General features: G+C 44.4%; 1 protein-coding gene across 1 annotated transcript in view; it reads left to right on the top strand.

Moving 5' to 3' along the window:
* The window catches only part of LOC126320668 (esterase FE4-like), a 78,974-nt gene that overhangs the window by 19,413 nt on the left and 43,272 nt on the right, over nucleotides 1–16,289 (top strand). Inside the window, exon 6 of the mRNA XM_049994086.1 lies at nucleotides 8,957–9,156. Coding sequence (XP_049850043.1) covers nucleotides 8,957–9,156 — 200 coding nt within the window. The remainder of the gene's footprint in view (nucleotides 1–8,956; nucleotides 9,157–16,289) is intronic.

The following is a 16,289-nucleotide window of genomic DNA, read 5'->3' as shown; positions in this document are numbered from 1 at the left end:
TTTTATACTATGTCGCGTTGCAGGAGCAGGCTTCGTTTGGCGCTGACCTTACACATCGTACATAGTTGGTGGAGCTACAATAACAAATTCCCATTTCAAACGAGTGGTCAAAACATGCTCCTGTACCATTAACTTAGCTCACACTGTTTCTACACAGGTTGCAGAATGTGGTAGTATTTCTCTCTACAACTTGTGGGTAAAATTGCTCTCGCTATCAACTGTGGTGTGTACTACAGGACATTGCGCCATATCAATGGTGTCTTTCTCTTCCAGACCTTCCACTGGGTATGCTGTTGATTACCGCATAATGGAGGGAGTCTTGGTGGAACCCCAGCTATCTGCTACTTGTCGCTGTGGAACATGGGATTAAATGTACAGGTCATCACCTTAATACAGTTGTTTGGAAGAGTTCCTCATTGCTACAGGCTCGTCCTATTTCCATATGCTACGATGGCTTTCACATGTTTTAATTTTTTTCACCAATAATTTTTATTTCTGCTACGCCTTGCGTGTTGTGAACAGCACCTCCCAGCGATGGTCAACACTGAAAAAGAAATCATGTACCGCAGAGCAAAATGAAAGAATATTGCTTTTCGAAACGGAGCACCGATACATCCACTACCCTGTTGATAGGGAATATGAGATTAACTTCACAGGTCATCACCTTCGAATAGCTGTTGGAAGCGCTGTACGAGACCGCAAACTCTTCTGGTTTCCATATGTTGCGATGTCTTCCACATTTTTGTCATTAAGAAACATCGCCTCTGTGTTTTATTTCTACCAGCATGTGTTGTGGTAGCTGTATAGCTTATGTCATACGATGTCTGGAAGCGATGTCGATCACGACCAAGATGCAGAGGGACTGTCTAGAAAACAGCGCTAGTGATTTTACTGTATGGCATCCTTAGAAGATAGGTTCGAAGAAGGTGACTCATTTCGAGATATGAGATTGGCAGGAATATAGTTCACTAACGTCTGTAATCATTAAGACATCTCTATGGATCCAACGCAAGTATGTGGTAGAATGGATTGACTCGATTCCAAAACACATACAACATTTGACCCAAAAGCATAATGCTATCAGTGCCTCGCGTGTGCCTGCAGAGTCATGACAGATTTTTATCCAGGGTGACGGTAGCATAGTCGCTACGGTTGTGTTTTTAATACTCTTGTAAATTTCCTCTGCAATCAGCTTCAAATGTCGTTTCTCAGTAGTGTTCCTTGACAAAAACATCATCTTCCCTCCACAGATTCCCATTTGACCTACCTGGTGAGTGTAATCCGACTATTGAAAAAAAAAGAAAATTACTGTAACTAATTAGCCTATCTAAAGGTGGTAATTTAAGGAAATGGGACCTGGATAAACTGACTAAACCAGAGGCTGTACAGAGTTTCAGGGAGAGCATAAGGGAACAATTCACATGAATGGGGGAAAGAAATACAGTAGAAGAAGAATGGGTAGCTTTGAGGGATGAAGTAGTGAAGGCAGCAGAGGATCAAGTAGGTAAAAAGACGAGGGCTAGTAGAACTTCTTGGGTAACAAAGGAAATATTGAATTTAATTGATTGAAGGAGAAAATATAAAAATGCTGTAAATGAAGCAGGCACAAAGGAATACATACATCTAAAAAATGAGATCAACAGGAAGTGCAAAATGGCTAAGCAGGGATGGCTAGAAGACAAATGTAAGGATGTTGAGGCTTATCTCACTAGGGGTAAGATAGATACTGCCTACAGGAAAACTAAAGAGGCCTTTGGAGAAAAGAGAACCACTTGTATGAATATCAAGAGCTCAGATGGAAACCCAGTTCTAAGCAAAGAAGGGAAAGCAGAAAGGTGGAAGGGGTATATAGAGGGTCTATACAAGGGCGATGTACTTGAGGACAATATTATGGAAATGGAGGAGGATGTAGATGTAGATGAAGTAGCCCTGGGAGTAGACAACATTCCATTAGGACTACTGACAGCCTTGGGAGAGCCAGTCCTGACAAAACTGTACCATCTGGTGAGCAAGATGTATGAGACAGGCGAAATACCCTCAGACTTCAAGAAGAATATAATAATTCCAATCCCAAAGAAAGCAGGTGTTGACAGATGTGAAAATTACCGAACTATCAGTTTAATAAGTCACGACTGCAAAATACTAACGCGAATCATTTACAGACGAATGGAAAAACTGCTGGAGCCGACCTCGGGGAAGATCAGTTTGGATTCCGTAGAAATGTTGGAACACGTGAGGCAATACTGACCCTACGACTTATCTTAGAAGCTAGATTAAGGAAAGGCAAACCGACGTTTCTAGCATTTGTAGACTTTGAGAAAGCTTTTGACAATGTTGACTGGAATACTCTCTTCCAAATTCTGAAGGTGGCAGGGGTAAAATACAGGGAGCGAAAAGCTATTTACATTTGAACAGAAACCGGATGGCAGTTATTAGAGTCGAGGGACATGAAAGGGAAGCAGTGGTTGGGAAGGGAGTGAGACAGGGTTGTAGCCTCTCCCCGATGTTATTCAATCTCTATATTGTGCAAGCAGTGAAGGAATCAAAAGAAAAATTCGGAGTAGGTATTAAAATCCATGGAGAACAAAATAAAAACTTTGATGTTCGCCGATGACATTGTAATTCTGTCAGAGACAGCAAAGGACTTGGAAGAGCAGCTGAACGGAATGGACAGTGTCTTGAAAGGAGGGTATAAGATGAACATCGATAAAAGCAAAACGAGGATAATGGAATGTAGTCGAATTAAGTCGGGTGATGCTGAGGGAATTAGATTAGGAAATGAGACACTTAAAGTAGTAAAGGAGTTTTGCTATTTGGGGAGCAAAATAACTGATTATGGTCGAAGTAGAGAGGATATAAAATGTAGTCTGGCAATGGCAAGGAAAGCGTTTCTGAAGAAGAGAAATTTGTTTAGATTGAGAAATAGACTTAAGTGTAAGGAAGTCGTTTCTGACAGTATTTGTATGGAGCGTAGCCATGTACGGAAGTGAAACATGGACGATAAATAGTTTAGACAAAAAGAGAATAGAAGCTTTCGAAATGTGGTGCTACAGAAGAATGCTGAAGATTAGATGGGTAGATCACGTAACTCATGACGAGGTATTGAATAGGATTGGGGAGAAGAGAAGTTTGTGGCACAAATTGACTAGAAGAAGGGATCGTTGGTAGGACATGTTCTGAGGCATCAAGGGATCGATAATTTGGTATTGGAGGGCAGCGTGGAGGGTAAAAATCGTAGAGGGAGACCAAGAGATGAATACACCAAATAGATACAGAAGGATGTAGGTTGTAGTAGCTACTGGGAGATGAAGAAACTTGCACAGGATAGAGTAGCATGGAGAGCGGCATCAAACCATTCTAAGGACTGAAGACCACAACAACAACAACAACAACAATTTATATTAATGACTTGCGGCCTGGCAGGTGGAAGAGGTGTCTAGGGCATCATGGAATGATTCTTGACAAGTGTTTCTTTTTTTATCGTAGCGGCGATATCTTTTAACGAAATTTCAATATCACTCCTACACTGGGCGAGACAGGCTCTCACAATTTGTTTCGTAAATGCTACTATGATGTAGCAAGCCCGCCCAGTTAGCCCTGTGGCCTAACGCAGTGCTTTCCAGGCAGGAAGGCATGCCGGTCCCCCGCACGAATCCACCCGATGTGCTGGGCAGTCTGTGGATGGTTTTTAAGGCGGTTTTCCATCTGCCTCGGCGAATGTGGACGGGTTCGCCTCAATCCGCCTCAGTTACACTGTGTCGGCGATTGATGCACAAACACTTTCTCCACGTATGCGTACGCCATAATTACTCTACCACACAAACATTGGGGTTGCACTCGTCTGGTGTGAGACGTTCCCTGGGGAGTCCACTGGGGGCCGAACTTCACAATAACCCTGGATTCGGTGTGGGGCGGTGGTGTGGTGAGTGGACTGCTGTAGCGTGTTGTGGGGTTGTGAACTACTGAGGTGTACGGCGAGGACGAAGCCTCTCCGTCGTTTTTAGGTCCTCAGCTCCATACAGTACAATACAATGCATTGGTAAAACAGGACCTTCCACAGTGTAAAAACAGCTACATCCTCTTGAATTATAGCTTCTTGTTGTCGAATGTGTTCTTTTCCCGACATGTAATCCAATGGTGTGGAAGATTGTCTGAAGTGTTTGTAAGACACATGTGCATGACATTTATTTACAGACACTGAACGCGAGAGAAGCTCTCAGGTTGTGTAATTTGTTCAATAAGCTGAATATAGATGTTTTTTCTTCGGAATTTAAATTCTCGCTTTTTCTTTACTCTGATGACGGTTTCGGGATAACGAGGGCATTCTGCGCTGATCGGTAATATTCGCAGAAAACTGTCGGAATTTTTTTCCCTGATTTGACACATGGTGGACATATCTGTGGTGATAATGTGTGATCGGTTGCGGTGCACTTCAATAGACGTTGAAAAATAATGAGATGCGAATTATACACTCATGGAAATTGAAATAAGAACACCGTGAATTTATTGTCCCAGGAAGGGGAAACTTTATTGACACATTCCTGGGGTCAGATACATCACATGATCACACTGACAGAACCACAGGCACATAGACACAGGCAACTGAGCATGCACAATGTCGCCACTAGTACAGTGTATATCCACCTTTCGCAGCAATGCAGGCTGCTATTCTCCCATGGAGACGATCGTAGAGGTGCTGGATGTAGTCCTGTGGAACGGCTTGCCATGCCATTTCCACCTGGCGCCTCAGTTGGACCAGCGTTCGTGCTGGCCGTGCAGACCGCGTGAGACGACGCTTCATCCAGTCCCAAACATGCTCAATGGGGGACAGATCCGGAGATCTTGCTAGCCAGGGTAGTTGACTTACACCTTCTAGAGCACGTTGGGTGGCACGGGATACATGCGGACGTGCATTGTCCTGTTGGAACAGCAAGTTCCCTGGCCGGTCTAGGAATGGTAGAACGATGGGTTCGATGATGGTTTGGCTGTACCATGCACTATTCAGTGTCCCCTCGACGATCACCAGAGGTGTACGGCCAGTGTAGGAGATCGCTCCCCACACCATGATGCCGGGTGTTGGCCCTGTATGCCTCGGTCGTATGCAGTCTTGATTGTGGCGCTCACCTGCACGGCGCCAAACACGCATACGACCATCATTGGCACCAAGGCAGAAGCGACTCTCATCGCTGAAGACGACACGTCTCCATTCGTCCCTCCATTCACGCCTGTCGCGACACCACTGGATGTGGGCTGCACGATGTTGGGGCGTGAGCGGAAGACGGCCTAACGGTGTGCGGGACCGTAGCCCAGCTTCATGGAGACGGTTGCGAATGGTCCTCGCCGATACCCCAGGAGCAACAGTGTCCCTAATTTGCTGGGAAGTGGAGATGCGGTCCCCTACGGCACTGCGTAGGATCCTACGGTCTTGGCGTGCATCCGTGCGTCGCTGCGGTCCGGTCCCAGGTCGACGGGCACGTGCACCTTCCGCCGACCACTGGCGACAACATCGATGTACTGTGGAGACCTCACGCCCCACGTGTTGAGCAATTCGGCGGTACGTCCACCCGGCCTCCCGCATGCCCACTATACGCCCTCGCTCAAAGTCCGTCAACTGCACATACGGTTCACGTCCACGCTGTCGCGGCATGCTACCAGTGTTAAAGACTGCGATGGAGCTCCGTATGCCACGGCAAACTGGCTGACACTGACGACGGCGGTGCACAAATGCTGCGCAGCTAGCGCCATTCGACGGCCAATACTGCGGTTCCTGGTGTGTCCGCTGTGCCGTGCGTGTGATCATTGCATGTACAGCCCTCTCGCAGTGTCCGGAGCAAGTATGGTGGGTCTGACACACCGGTGTCAATGTGTTATTTTTTCCATTTCCAGGAGTGTATCTTGCAGTGGAAAATAAAAATTATACCAATTTTGCTCATAAAAGTTAAGGAAAATTTACTTTGCCTATTTTTGTGGAAAGAGGACATTTATTGTTGTCGTGATTCTGCTTTCCTTTTTTAATAGTTGCTTTATTATAGGAGTCATGTTGATGTTCAACAGTCCAGCGCAGAACTGCGGGCTGCTGCGGGCGAGTTCCTTAAGAGACGACAGCTCTCTCTTTAGACAATGCTCGGTCGCGCTTTGTACTGAACGCACTGTGGTGTGAGGCTCCACTCGCTTTGGGCAGAAGGGGCTTTCTGTTTCGTAAACAACCGACTTTTGAAATAGGCGTTTGGAGTGGTCTCTGGATGGGCAGGGTTTACTGGTAAATTTCCCTTTAGTGCTAATAACGCCGCCTCAATGCAGGCCACGTTTCACACGCATCCACTGGCCAGCAGATGCAGAGGGGGTGGCAGTGGGAGCGCAAGACGCTCTGCGGAGTATCTGGCCGTTTGAAGAAGCATGTGTTCTCCCCCTAGGTGGATGGAAGGACGGAGGAAGCGGGGTAGGCGCGAGGGGAGGTGAGAGGGCTTCAGTTTTTGGCAGTTTTGTACATCGAGGAGAGTGCACGTTCAACTACCCCCCTCCCTTTCAGTCTTTCAGGACGACGATTTTCCCGAGTGCATGTGCTGCACTAGGACCCTTTCATTATGAGTGCTGGTTTTTTCGCGACAATTTCGATGTGTGATTAGAGCAGTGACGCATTTTTCTCCATCAGTTGCGATAGTGTGTATTGGCTTCTATTACCTATGCTGCAGGCTGTCTTTTGTGCAGATATCTGTTGAGAACTCTGATGTCAAAAAGCGATAGATACTGTATGCTTACAGGCAACACACTTTTTAAACTCCTCTCTGTCCAACACCAACATCTCGTCAGTGAAACGTATTTTTTGCCAAAAAGATTAATATCTTACACCCCCGCCTTTTTCCCGCCAGCTTGTAGGTGAAGGGTAGAGTTCGTATATCTGTCAGTTTCGAGTGGTACTGCGAAAATTTTTCCCAACAGAATAACGGCAGTTGCATGTTACCGTCAATTTTTCAGTTGTACTGTACTTTTATGCCGTCCTTGTGCAGCGCTTTGTGTAGAGTTGTGTAATTAGGTCTGATCTTTATCATTAATTGCGTAATTACGCCTGATCCTTGCCTCATTTACACGATAAAAACGAAGTACACTAATCTAACCTTCCTTTCCTGCATCTGGACAGTTCCCATGTGTAGGGGGAGGTACATTTGGGCTTTCCATCCAGCATAATCAGGCTTAGAGTCCCGGAAAAGGCAGCGCCATTTTTAATTTCCCGTCAATTCCAAGTGCCTCTAGTGGTATGATGGTGTTACAGGGGGGGATGCAATTGGGATTTCAGTCCAGTCCCAGAAAGAGTGCCACCAATTTTAATTTCCCGCCAGGCAAAATTAGACGTTCTCCCTTAAACTCGAAATTCCCAGAGAGGGTGAACAGGGGGGAAGGAGGTGGGACCTACGTGCAGGCTGAGAAAAATAAGTGATTCATCCGGGAGTGGGGGTGGGGATTGGATAGGGGCGGAGGTGGGCGTGGTTGGGGGTGGGGGTGGTCGAGGGCGGGGGTGATTAATTGATAAATTTAATCAATTTGCATATCATTTGCTAATCATTTCTGCAGAACATACTAATGTTCATGGTATTCAGATTTTTCTGAACACGAGTGTTTTTGACAGAAGAGATCAAAACCAAAATCAGACGAAATGGTGTATTAACGTCGAATGGACAGAGACCCGTATGTGAACTCCCGAGAATGAACTGGTTGGCGCACTTACCAAACAAGCAGCTCGAGGAAACGCGACATGTCTCTACAATAGAATTCCTCCATTTGTGATCAAAAGAGAATAATATGAACAACAAAAGAAAAATGGGAAACAGAATGGTTGAAATTACAAAAGAGGCGATTTCAAAAGCTCTTCACCTATTGTTCGAGATCGTCATACTATAAAGTTATAGTAGTCATCTAATCTTACAAAAATGTTAACCAGACATGGAAAATTAGTATCTTACTATAATGCACAGAGGGTGGTCAAACAGTCGATCATGTTTTACAAGTGTGTAGTGAACTGAATGATGAGACGCACGTACTAAGGACGAATACTACGTGGAAAGGATTCACCAATCCCGTATATGGAGCAGCTCTTCTAAAGCTGTACCTAAAATACTTAAATTTTGTAATGCAACTACCTATCCCGGCTTATGAATAACAATGTTCTTTGATGTTAAATATTGCTCTACCTGAAAATCTTAAAAACACAGAAATTTACTATTGTGTTTATAATTAATGGTATACTTTTCGCTCTTGCTATTGTAATTCGTTACAATTAGACTTGTTTCATGCGTATTTCGTATGAAAATTAAGCCTAAACATGTAGTATTACAAATACTGTAATGAAGCAAGTTGCAAATAAATAACATAAAACATGTAGGAAATGTAGATAACGTGAAATTACTTTGTGCAAATTCGTTGACGTGCTAATCATTTGGATATCCAGTTTGGCCTTTGTTGCAATACGCCTTCATGATGTTTCAATTTAATGTCACAGACAGCGTCTGAAATTTGACGGTGTACTAATGTATAATAAATGCTTGAAACACATGCCAGACTTTCTATCTTGCATTATACATACTTCTTGCTCCATAAAATACTTCGTATGATATGTGTTTAATTCATTGAAAGAAGTTAAGGTTCTCTCGGTTTTCTATACATGCAGTATATTGATATATACGTTCACCGAGATAATTGATATACTCCATAAGTCGCTTTAACCAAAGAACGAAATTGTGAAAGTTGACAGTATATTAAGAGCACACAGTTCATTTGCTGTCTTCATCTCAAACAATTTGCCATTCTACTGCATATGAAGGACGGAATTCCTGGAGAATGCATATAATGCCATTCCTTTAGAATGGTAATAATATAAATTTCATTTATGTTAGTCTACAGGTATTTATACTTCAATGTTAAGTTTGCACTATGACTAATCCACACCAATGTTACTTCGCAGGTCTCTTTAAGAACGCCATAGCAATGAGCGGGTCAGCGCTGAACCCCTGGGCTTTCTCCAAAAACGCAACAGACAGAGCAATACGCTTCGCGAACTACTTGGGATATTCGGGGCAGAACTCCTCAGATCTCGTAGACTTTCTCAAAACCGTGGATGGACGCACCCTAGCCCAAGACAGTGAAAAAGCTCTGTCAGAGGAGGTATGTACTTATAGTCAGTTAAATGAGCTTACGTCAGAAAGGAACATATTTATTTAGCGCTCAGTGTTATCGCAAGGAGAAGGTATTCCTGTTATTAACATTGGCTGAACAGGTTGTAACAATAGGTAATACACTATCGAGCGGATTGTTATCCCCTAGGTTTGATCACCGCTAAGTTCGAAGCTTGTACCAGGTGAGGTGTTCAAGTGCAACAGTTGTGTAAGAAGATCTACATGTTTTCCACACGCACAGTACTCTCTGTTGTCATTGTCGATATAAGTGACAAGTCGTTGAACATAGTGATGAGGGGGCGTAGGTGATACTTATTAAACGGCGATGATTGTGTTCTTTTTGCAAGGCTGTGATGAAATCATAACGTGACTGGCCTAGTGACGGCACTTTAAGTGACAGTCGTTGACATTGGAAATGAACATAAACTACAACGGCCCGTCAAGGTCAACATATACACTCCTGGAAATTGAAATAAGATTACCGTGAATTCATTGTCCCAGGAAGGGGAAACTTTATTGACACATTGCTGGGGTCAGATACATCACATGATCACACTGACAGAACCACAGGCACATAGACACAGGCAACAGAGCATGCACAATGTCGGCACTAGTACAGTGTATATCCACCTTTCGCAGCAATGCAGGCTGCTATTCTCCCATGGAGACGATCGTAGAGATGCTGGATGTAGTCCTGTGGAACGGCTTGCCATGCCATTTCCACCTGGCGCCTCAGTTGGATCAGCGTTCGTGCTGGACGTGAAGACTGCGTGAGATGACGCTTCATCCAGTCCCAAACATGCTCAATGGGGGACAGATCCGGAGATCTTGCTGGCCACGGTAGTTGACCTACACCTTCCAGATCACGTTCAGTGGCACGGGATACATGCGGACGTGCATTGTCCTGTTGGAACAGCAAGTTCCCTTGTCGGTCTAGGAATGGTAGAACGATGGGTTCGATGACGGTTTGGATGTACCGTGCACTATTCAGTGTCCCCTCGACGATCACCAGAGGTGTACGGCCAGTGTAGGAGATCGCTCCCCACACCATGATGCCGGGTGTTGGCCCTGTGTGCCTCGGTCGTATGCAGTCCTGATTGTGGCGCTCACCTGCACGGCGCCAAACACGCATACGACCATCATTGGCACCAAGGCAAAGCGACTCTCATCGCTGAAGACGACACGTCTCCATTCGTCCCTCCATTCACGCCTGTCGCGACACCACTGGAGGCGGGCTGCACGATGTTGGGGCGTGAGCGGAAGACGGCCTAGCGGTGTGCGGGACCGTAGCCCAGCTTCATGGAGACAGTTGCGAATGTTCCCCGCCGATACCCCAGGAGCAACAGTGTCCCTAATTTGCTGGGAAGTGGCGGTGCGGTCCCCTACGGCACTGTGTAGGATCCTACGGTCTTGGCGTGCATCCGTGCGTCGCTGCGGTCCGGTCCCAGGTCGACGGGCACGTACACCTTCCGCCGACCACTGGCGACAACATCGATGTACTGTGGAGACCTCACGCCCCACGTGTTGAGCAATTCGGCGGTACGTCCACCCGGCCTCCCGCATGCTCACTATACGCCCTCGCTCTAAGTCCGTCAACTGCACATACGGTTCACGTCCACGCTGTCGCGGCATGCTACCAGTGTTAAAGACTGCGATGGAGCTCTGTATGCCACGGCAAACTGGCTGATACTGACGGCGGCGGTGCACAAATGCTGCGCAGCTAGCGCCATTCGACGGTCAACACCGCGGTTTCTGGTGTGTCCGCTGTGCCGTGCGTGTGATCATTGCTTGTACAGTCCTCTCGCAGTGTCCGGAGCAAGTATGGTGGGTCTGACACACCGGTGTCAATGTGTTCTTTTTTCCATTTCCAGGAGTGTATGAAATAGCGGAACAGCTGACTGAGTTAGTAGGTGCAACCACGTTCGTGCCAACCACAATAATTCAGTGAACATGCTGTGTCTGGCGCTACGAAGTCTTTAATTTGCAAAACAGTATCGAAATAGAGCGGCTCGTGCTACTTGACAGCTATCCTTGACGGTAGAGTCATGTTTCCGGGTGCACAGGACGTTGGCCACAACTTCTAGAAAATTCTTTGAAAAGTCACTCAAAAACAGTTACTCGAAGAATACGAGATACTGCTGCGAAGGTTATGGTTTGTAAAATTCTGTCACGGCAATCTTTGTGTTTACTAACACGCAGAACACACTCTTCAATCATCTTCACAGGAATCCATGCTCTGACGCCTCCCTCTTGGTCCTATATGACGATCTACTCTAAGAATCATTGGATCATACTGCACGATAATTTCCTGGGTCAAATAGCAGCGTCCGAAAATGACCGGAGGAACATGATTAAGGTATCAAAATACTATCTTGGTCTCCATATTTCCCGTAGCTTAACCATATACAGAATGTTTCAGCAGGAATAGTAAATATTTTAGATTAATTCAAATAAAACATTCCATACAACAAGTGTTCAGTTTTTATTTGATACAGAAATACAGCTGTTAGACTTTAGTTCAAACAAATACTCGCATAAGGTGTTAAGGAAAGGTAAGTGATTAAGATGAAGACTGATCTATAAAATTCATCAGCCTTCAGTGCACTTTCGAGTTCCCCTGATTCTTGAGGGCGTCTTGGCGTTGTTACATGAGGCTATTGTCATTCATATTCCAAAAGATCAATTCGTCTCTTGTGTTAACGTGTTCTTTGCAGGCTTGCAATTTCAACCATACTCACGGGCAAAAATCTAGAACGGTTTGGTTCGGCGACCTTGGTGGCCAAGAAACGAGACTATTTCTGCCCATCGACCTTCCGAGAAATGTTACGTGTACATGAGGTGTCACCTGGCGACCGGAATGTGCAGGGGCCGTGTCATGCTTGAAGAACATATCCATCCTAGCAGCCATAGGAGCCTCTTCCAGCCGTGATGGAAACTTGTTTTCAAGAAAGTCGAGATTAAATCATCATGTAAAACGATGTGGTAACATAACTGGCCCAGTCACATATCATACCGCACCATACATTTGCAGAGAAGCGTTCTGCAAGTGTGTCTCCACAAGAATGTGAGGCGTTTCATTGGAACACCGAGTTGAATCACGATCATTGGATCACCGAATTGAATCACGATTGTTACTGAACTGACAGAGGTGTAAGCTGCTTCATTAGTCAGCAGTATTAGAGGGATTACTGGACACTTTGTATTAGCCAACGACACAATTCCAACGCCTACCTTCATCTCCTTTTCGAAGGTGTTGAATCGGCTTGAAATGATAACGATAGCAGCTGTGCGTGAGTAATATCCGTCACATTCTTGTGTGTGACACTCCGATGCACCTAGAAAGTCTTGGTGTACTTGTTCAACGACTACGTTCTCACAGCTGAATAATGTAGTCTACATCATTCACCCTCTGTTCATCTGTACTTTTAGATGAGGATGTTTGCTGGGCTCTGAACCAGTTCCAAACATTATAGTGAAAACGCTTTAGAATCCGGTATTCCGCAGTTAGGCAACCGTACTGCAGTAGCGTTTTTTTTTTTTAGAACACGTACAACTCCTGCATCCGCATACTCTGTATTTGTAAATATGTGCACTATGTTTAAATGATACAGTGGAGTTAGTCGACTACTCACATTCACAACACAGCTCAAAAATTTAATTACGTAGATTCAACTTCACAACATGAACATCAAAACAAAAAATGGCAATCGGAAAATAAATCCATAAGGACTGGAGTACCAACACGCAAAATGAAAACTTATTTCTGTCATGAGCTGTGTAAAAAAAAAAAAAAAAAAAAAAAATGAACACTTGTTGTACAGACTGTTAAATTCTAATAGTCATACCGCCAGCAGGTGAAAAGTTTACTTTTTCTTATGAAGCACACTACGAATAGCGTCCTTCCGATTGTAGTTTTTCCTTCTAACACGTCACTGACTCACTGTGAGGTTTTTCAGCTACTGCGTCTGCAGCAAACGACATTTGCTCCCAGAGCTAGCCGGCATATGAATAGAATTACGAACACTAGTCGCAAGATACGTTTCCCGCTTTTTTAGTGTTTTGATATCATTACATACTTATCAAAACTTATCCTTCTGAGAAATTACATTCCCCATTACGCCTCTGTGTGATCGGTGCAGGCACTAAGGAATTGTGTATCAGACTATCGATACCCACTCCCGTTCAGAGTATATAGTGCAGTGTGATTACTTTTACCTTTCGTTGTAACTATGTTGCATTGCACTACGTTAAGCCACGTACAAACTAGGCAACTGAAGACGAACGGACCAAATGCTTCGTTCGCCGAGATTTACTTGGTTTGTACAGGCGGCAGATCGGAGCCAACGAAACGGTTGGCCTTGGTTGCGGCTCGGACAGCCGCCGGTTATGTCAAAGCGTTGTTGGTGAGTTGACCTGGGGACCCCTTCACAGTGCGAACGCCACGTCGAATAATTCTCGGTACAGTAGCGATTTGTTGTGCTTGTTGAACGGGTCTGTATTTATGGTGCTTAAAAGCACTGAAGTATGAAGTGGATAACAGACATCGTGAAGGGGAACGTCTGTGGGACCTTCTGGACTGCGATGATAAAACAAATTGGAAACATTAGACGATGCGAGAGAAATAAGTGAGTTGTTACGAAGTAACGTGCATGATGCGAAAAAGGAAGTGGAGTCTTTATTGACATCTGTTCTCTGTGAACCTACTCTAATATATTCTTGTAGATTTTGAGTGATGCCTGAACAAACTTCACGTACAGTCTTAGATATGAGCTGTTTTGATATTTTAAACGTGTACATTAAGCTGACGTCTGAATCCTTAGTAGCTAAACACCTCAGTCTTTCTGCTGTAGGTACATCTCTCCTAACAGAGTCGTCATCTTCGCAAGTTTTAGGTGCTACACAAGTCAATAATAAGAAATCTGTAGCTTTTATTTGGGAAAAATATGAAATAGCCCATATTCGAAATGAATTTTAGGGTTAGACTTTAATGTTTTCCCAGCAAAGGACAGGTCGACCACCAGGCTCGTTCCTTCTGCTCTTTTTTCTCATGATCGGCTTCTTGCAGTAAAATAAATGCTATACGTGCGGCGATTGCTAAAACCTCTCCTTCCCTCATTAAATCTGGCGGTGAAATTGTGACTGAAATGCTACTATAAAGCAACATGAAAATGGGGAGCAACCTCGACAAGTTGTTAGAGCCAACTGCGATTCCACACGACCGAAACCCTTGGAATCAATCCCTTGGTTTGGTGTGGATGAGAGGCTGAACGTCAGTGTATTGACGGCCAACTTTCGGCTGAATCCACTGGCTGTCGTTTGTTGTACTAGTGTGTACGATTCCTTACAGTTCCTAAGGAAAGAAAAAAGTGCAGGAAATTTTTCCTAAGAATTTTAAACGTGATGCAGCTGGTACAGAAATTTATAACCATCTGTTGGATGCATGGTGCCTTCACGTTATGGCGATGTAAGTGAAGCTGTAGCGACAGCAGGAGTTACAAGATAGATGAAGAGAGCCTTGTTACACAGACTCTGGAGTAGGGAACCAATGTTCGTCTGGAAACAGCCAAGATCATCTCAAATCAATATAACCTCCTTATCTCTGGGGTCAATGTCCGGAGGTAATTGTACTTCTTATCTTCAATGTCCCTACTAGTTGGCCTCTTAGCCTTAATGACCTGTCATAATTTACTGTAATTAATGTCATATGACTTTTATCACCATTATTAATGACCTGTCACTTTATCGGCATTATTTATAGAGCAATTATAGTGATTTATTACCCAAAACAATGATTTTCTCTACCAGCCCAGAAAGAGCCCTAACATTCTCCTGGGATTACTAGCCATCATAATGACTGACCACTTGTGTTGTATTCACCGTAGTGGAAGGCTCATTACTAACCATCAGTCAGTAACTTCACTCGTGTTCTGTCCTGTGACTCATCCTTTAATGCAATTGCTTGCAGTTCATTATTAACCGCTGAGTCCGCCCCCTGTAGCTGAGTGATGCCGGCATAGTAGCTCAGCGTGTTCGGTGAGAGGGTTACCTACTCTCTGTTATAAAAAACTGAGTGAACGGATGAACGAACCTAAACGGGTGTCATTGGACGTCTGCCCCGAACAAAGTCAACGAACAATATATAAAAGAAATGAGATCAATAAAATAAAATAAAATATAAAATTTAAAAAAATGTGGTCAGCGCGAAAGACTGTCAATCCTAACGGCCCGGGTTCGATTCCCGGCTGCGTTGGAGAGTTTCTCCTTTTAGGAACTGGGTGTTGTGTTGTCCTTATCATCATCATTTTCATCCTCATCGACGCGCAAGTCGCCGGAGTGGAGTCAACTCGAAAGACTTGCACGTGGCGAACGGTCTACCTGACGGGAGGCCATAGTCACACGACATTTACATTTTTTTATGAAGCCCAGAGACATTTCTGCAAAGTATCACCGACTTCTTCCATTTTTATCCACCAATTTAGGGTTATTTGTTACAATTTAGTTGATTTTCCAAAACATTCACTTTTCAGAGTCTTAAATATGAAACTCTAAGTGTGTAACAGATATCGTCGTGCTTTACTTACAATTTATACGAATATCCTACGTTTAAAGAAATGACAGTCTACTGTTGGTCTTAGAAATTACTACTTAATATCGATTTGATCTATACTAATCTGATGCTTAAGTGTGCTAAAAACAATGGTCTGGACACAATAAAGTCACCTAAGAAGAGTCTGTAACCAGGACATTACTATGTACTTACAAAATAACGGTTATAATTAGCAATTTTTCTGCAGCCATGTGACACTTTACAGGCCATAAACACACAACACGTTGCTGAAGATTTCTCCCTCTACCACTAAGACAAGAATAGATTAGGAGGACGCATTTTATTTAAAAAACAAGCAAACAATTTCTTCCGGGACTCTCGCTATTAATGCTTACAACCTCGGAGTCCTCCCAGCTACCAGCGCCTTCTATGGTTCCCAGCTACAAGCCGCAACACAGCAACACGCGCTGCTGTCGCGAGGGGTCAGCCTTTCAGCTAACCCTCCCAAACAGAAAAAAATGGTTCAAATGGCTCTGAGCACTATGGGACTTACCATCTATGGTCATCAGTCTCCT

Source organism: Schistocerca gregaria, chromosome 2 (assembly GCF_023897955.1).
Source record: "Schistocerca gregaria isolate iqSchGreg1 chromosome 2, iqSchGreg1.2, whole genome shotgun sequence".
In the NCBI taxonomy this organism is placed as follows: Eukaryota; Metazoa; Arthropoda; class Insecta; order Orthoptera; family Acrididae; genus Schistocerca; species Schistocerca gregaria.
The sequence above is the reverse complement of the archived record's forward strand: the minus strand, read 5'-3'. Positions and strand labels throughout refer to the sequence as shown.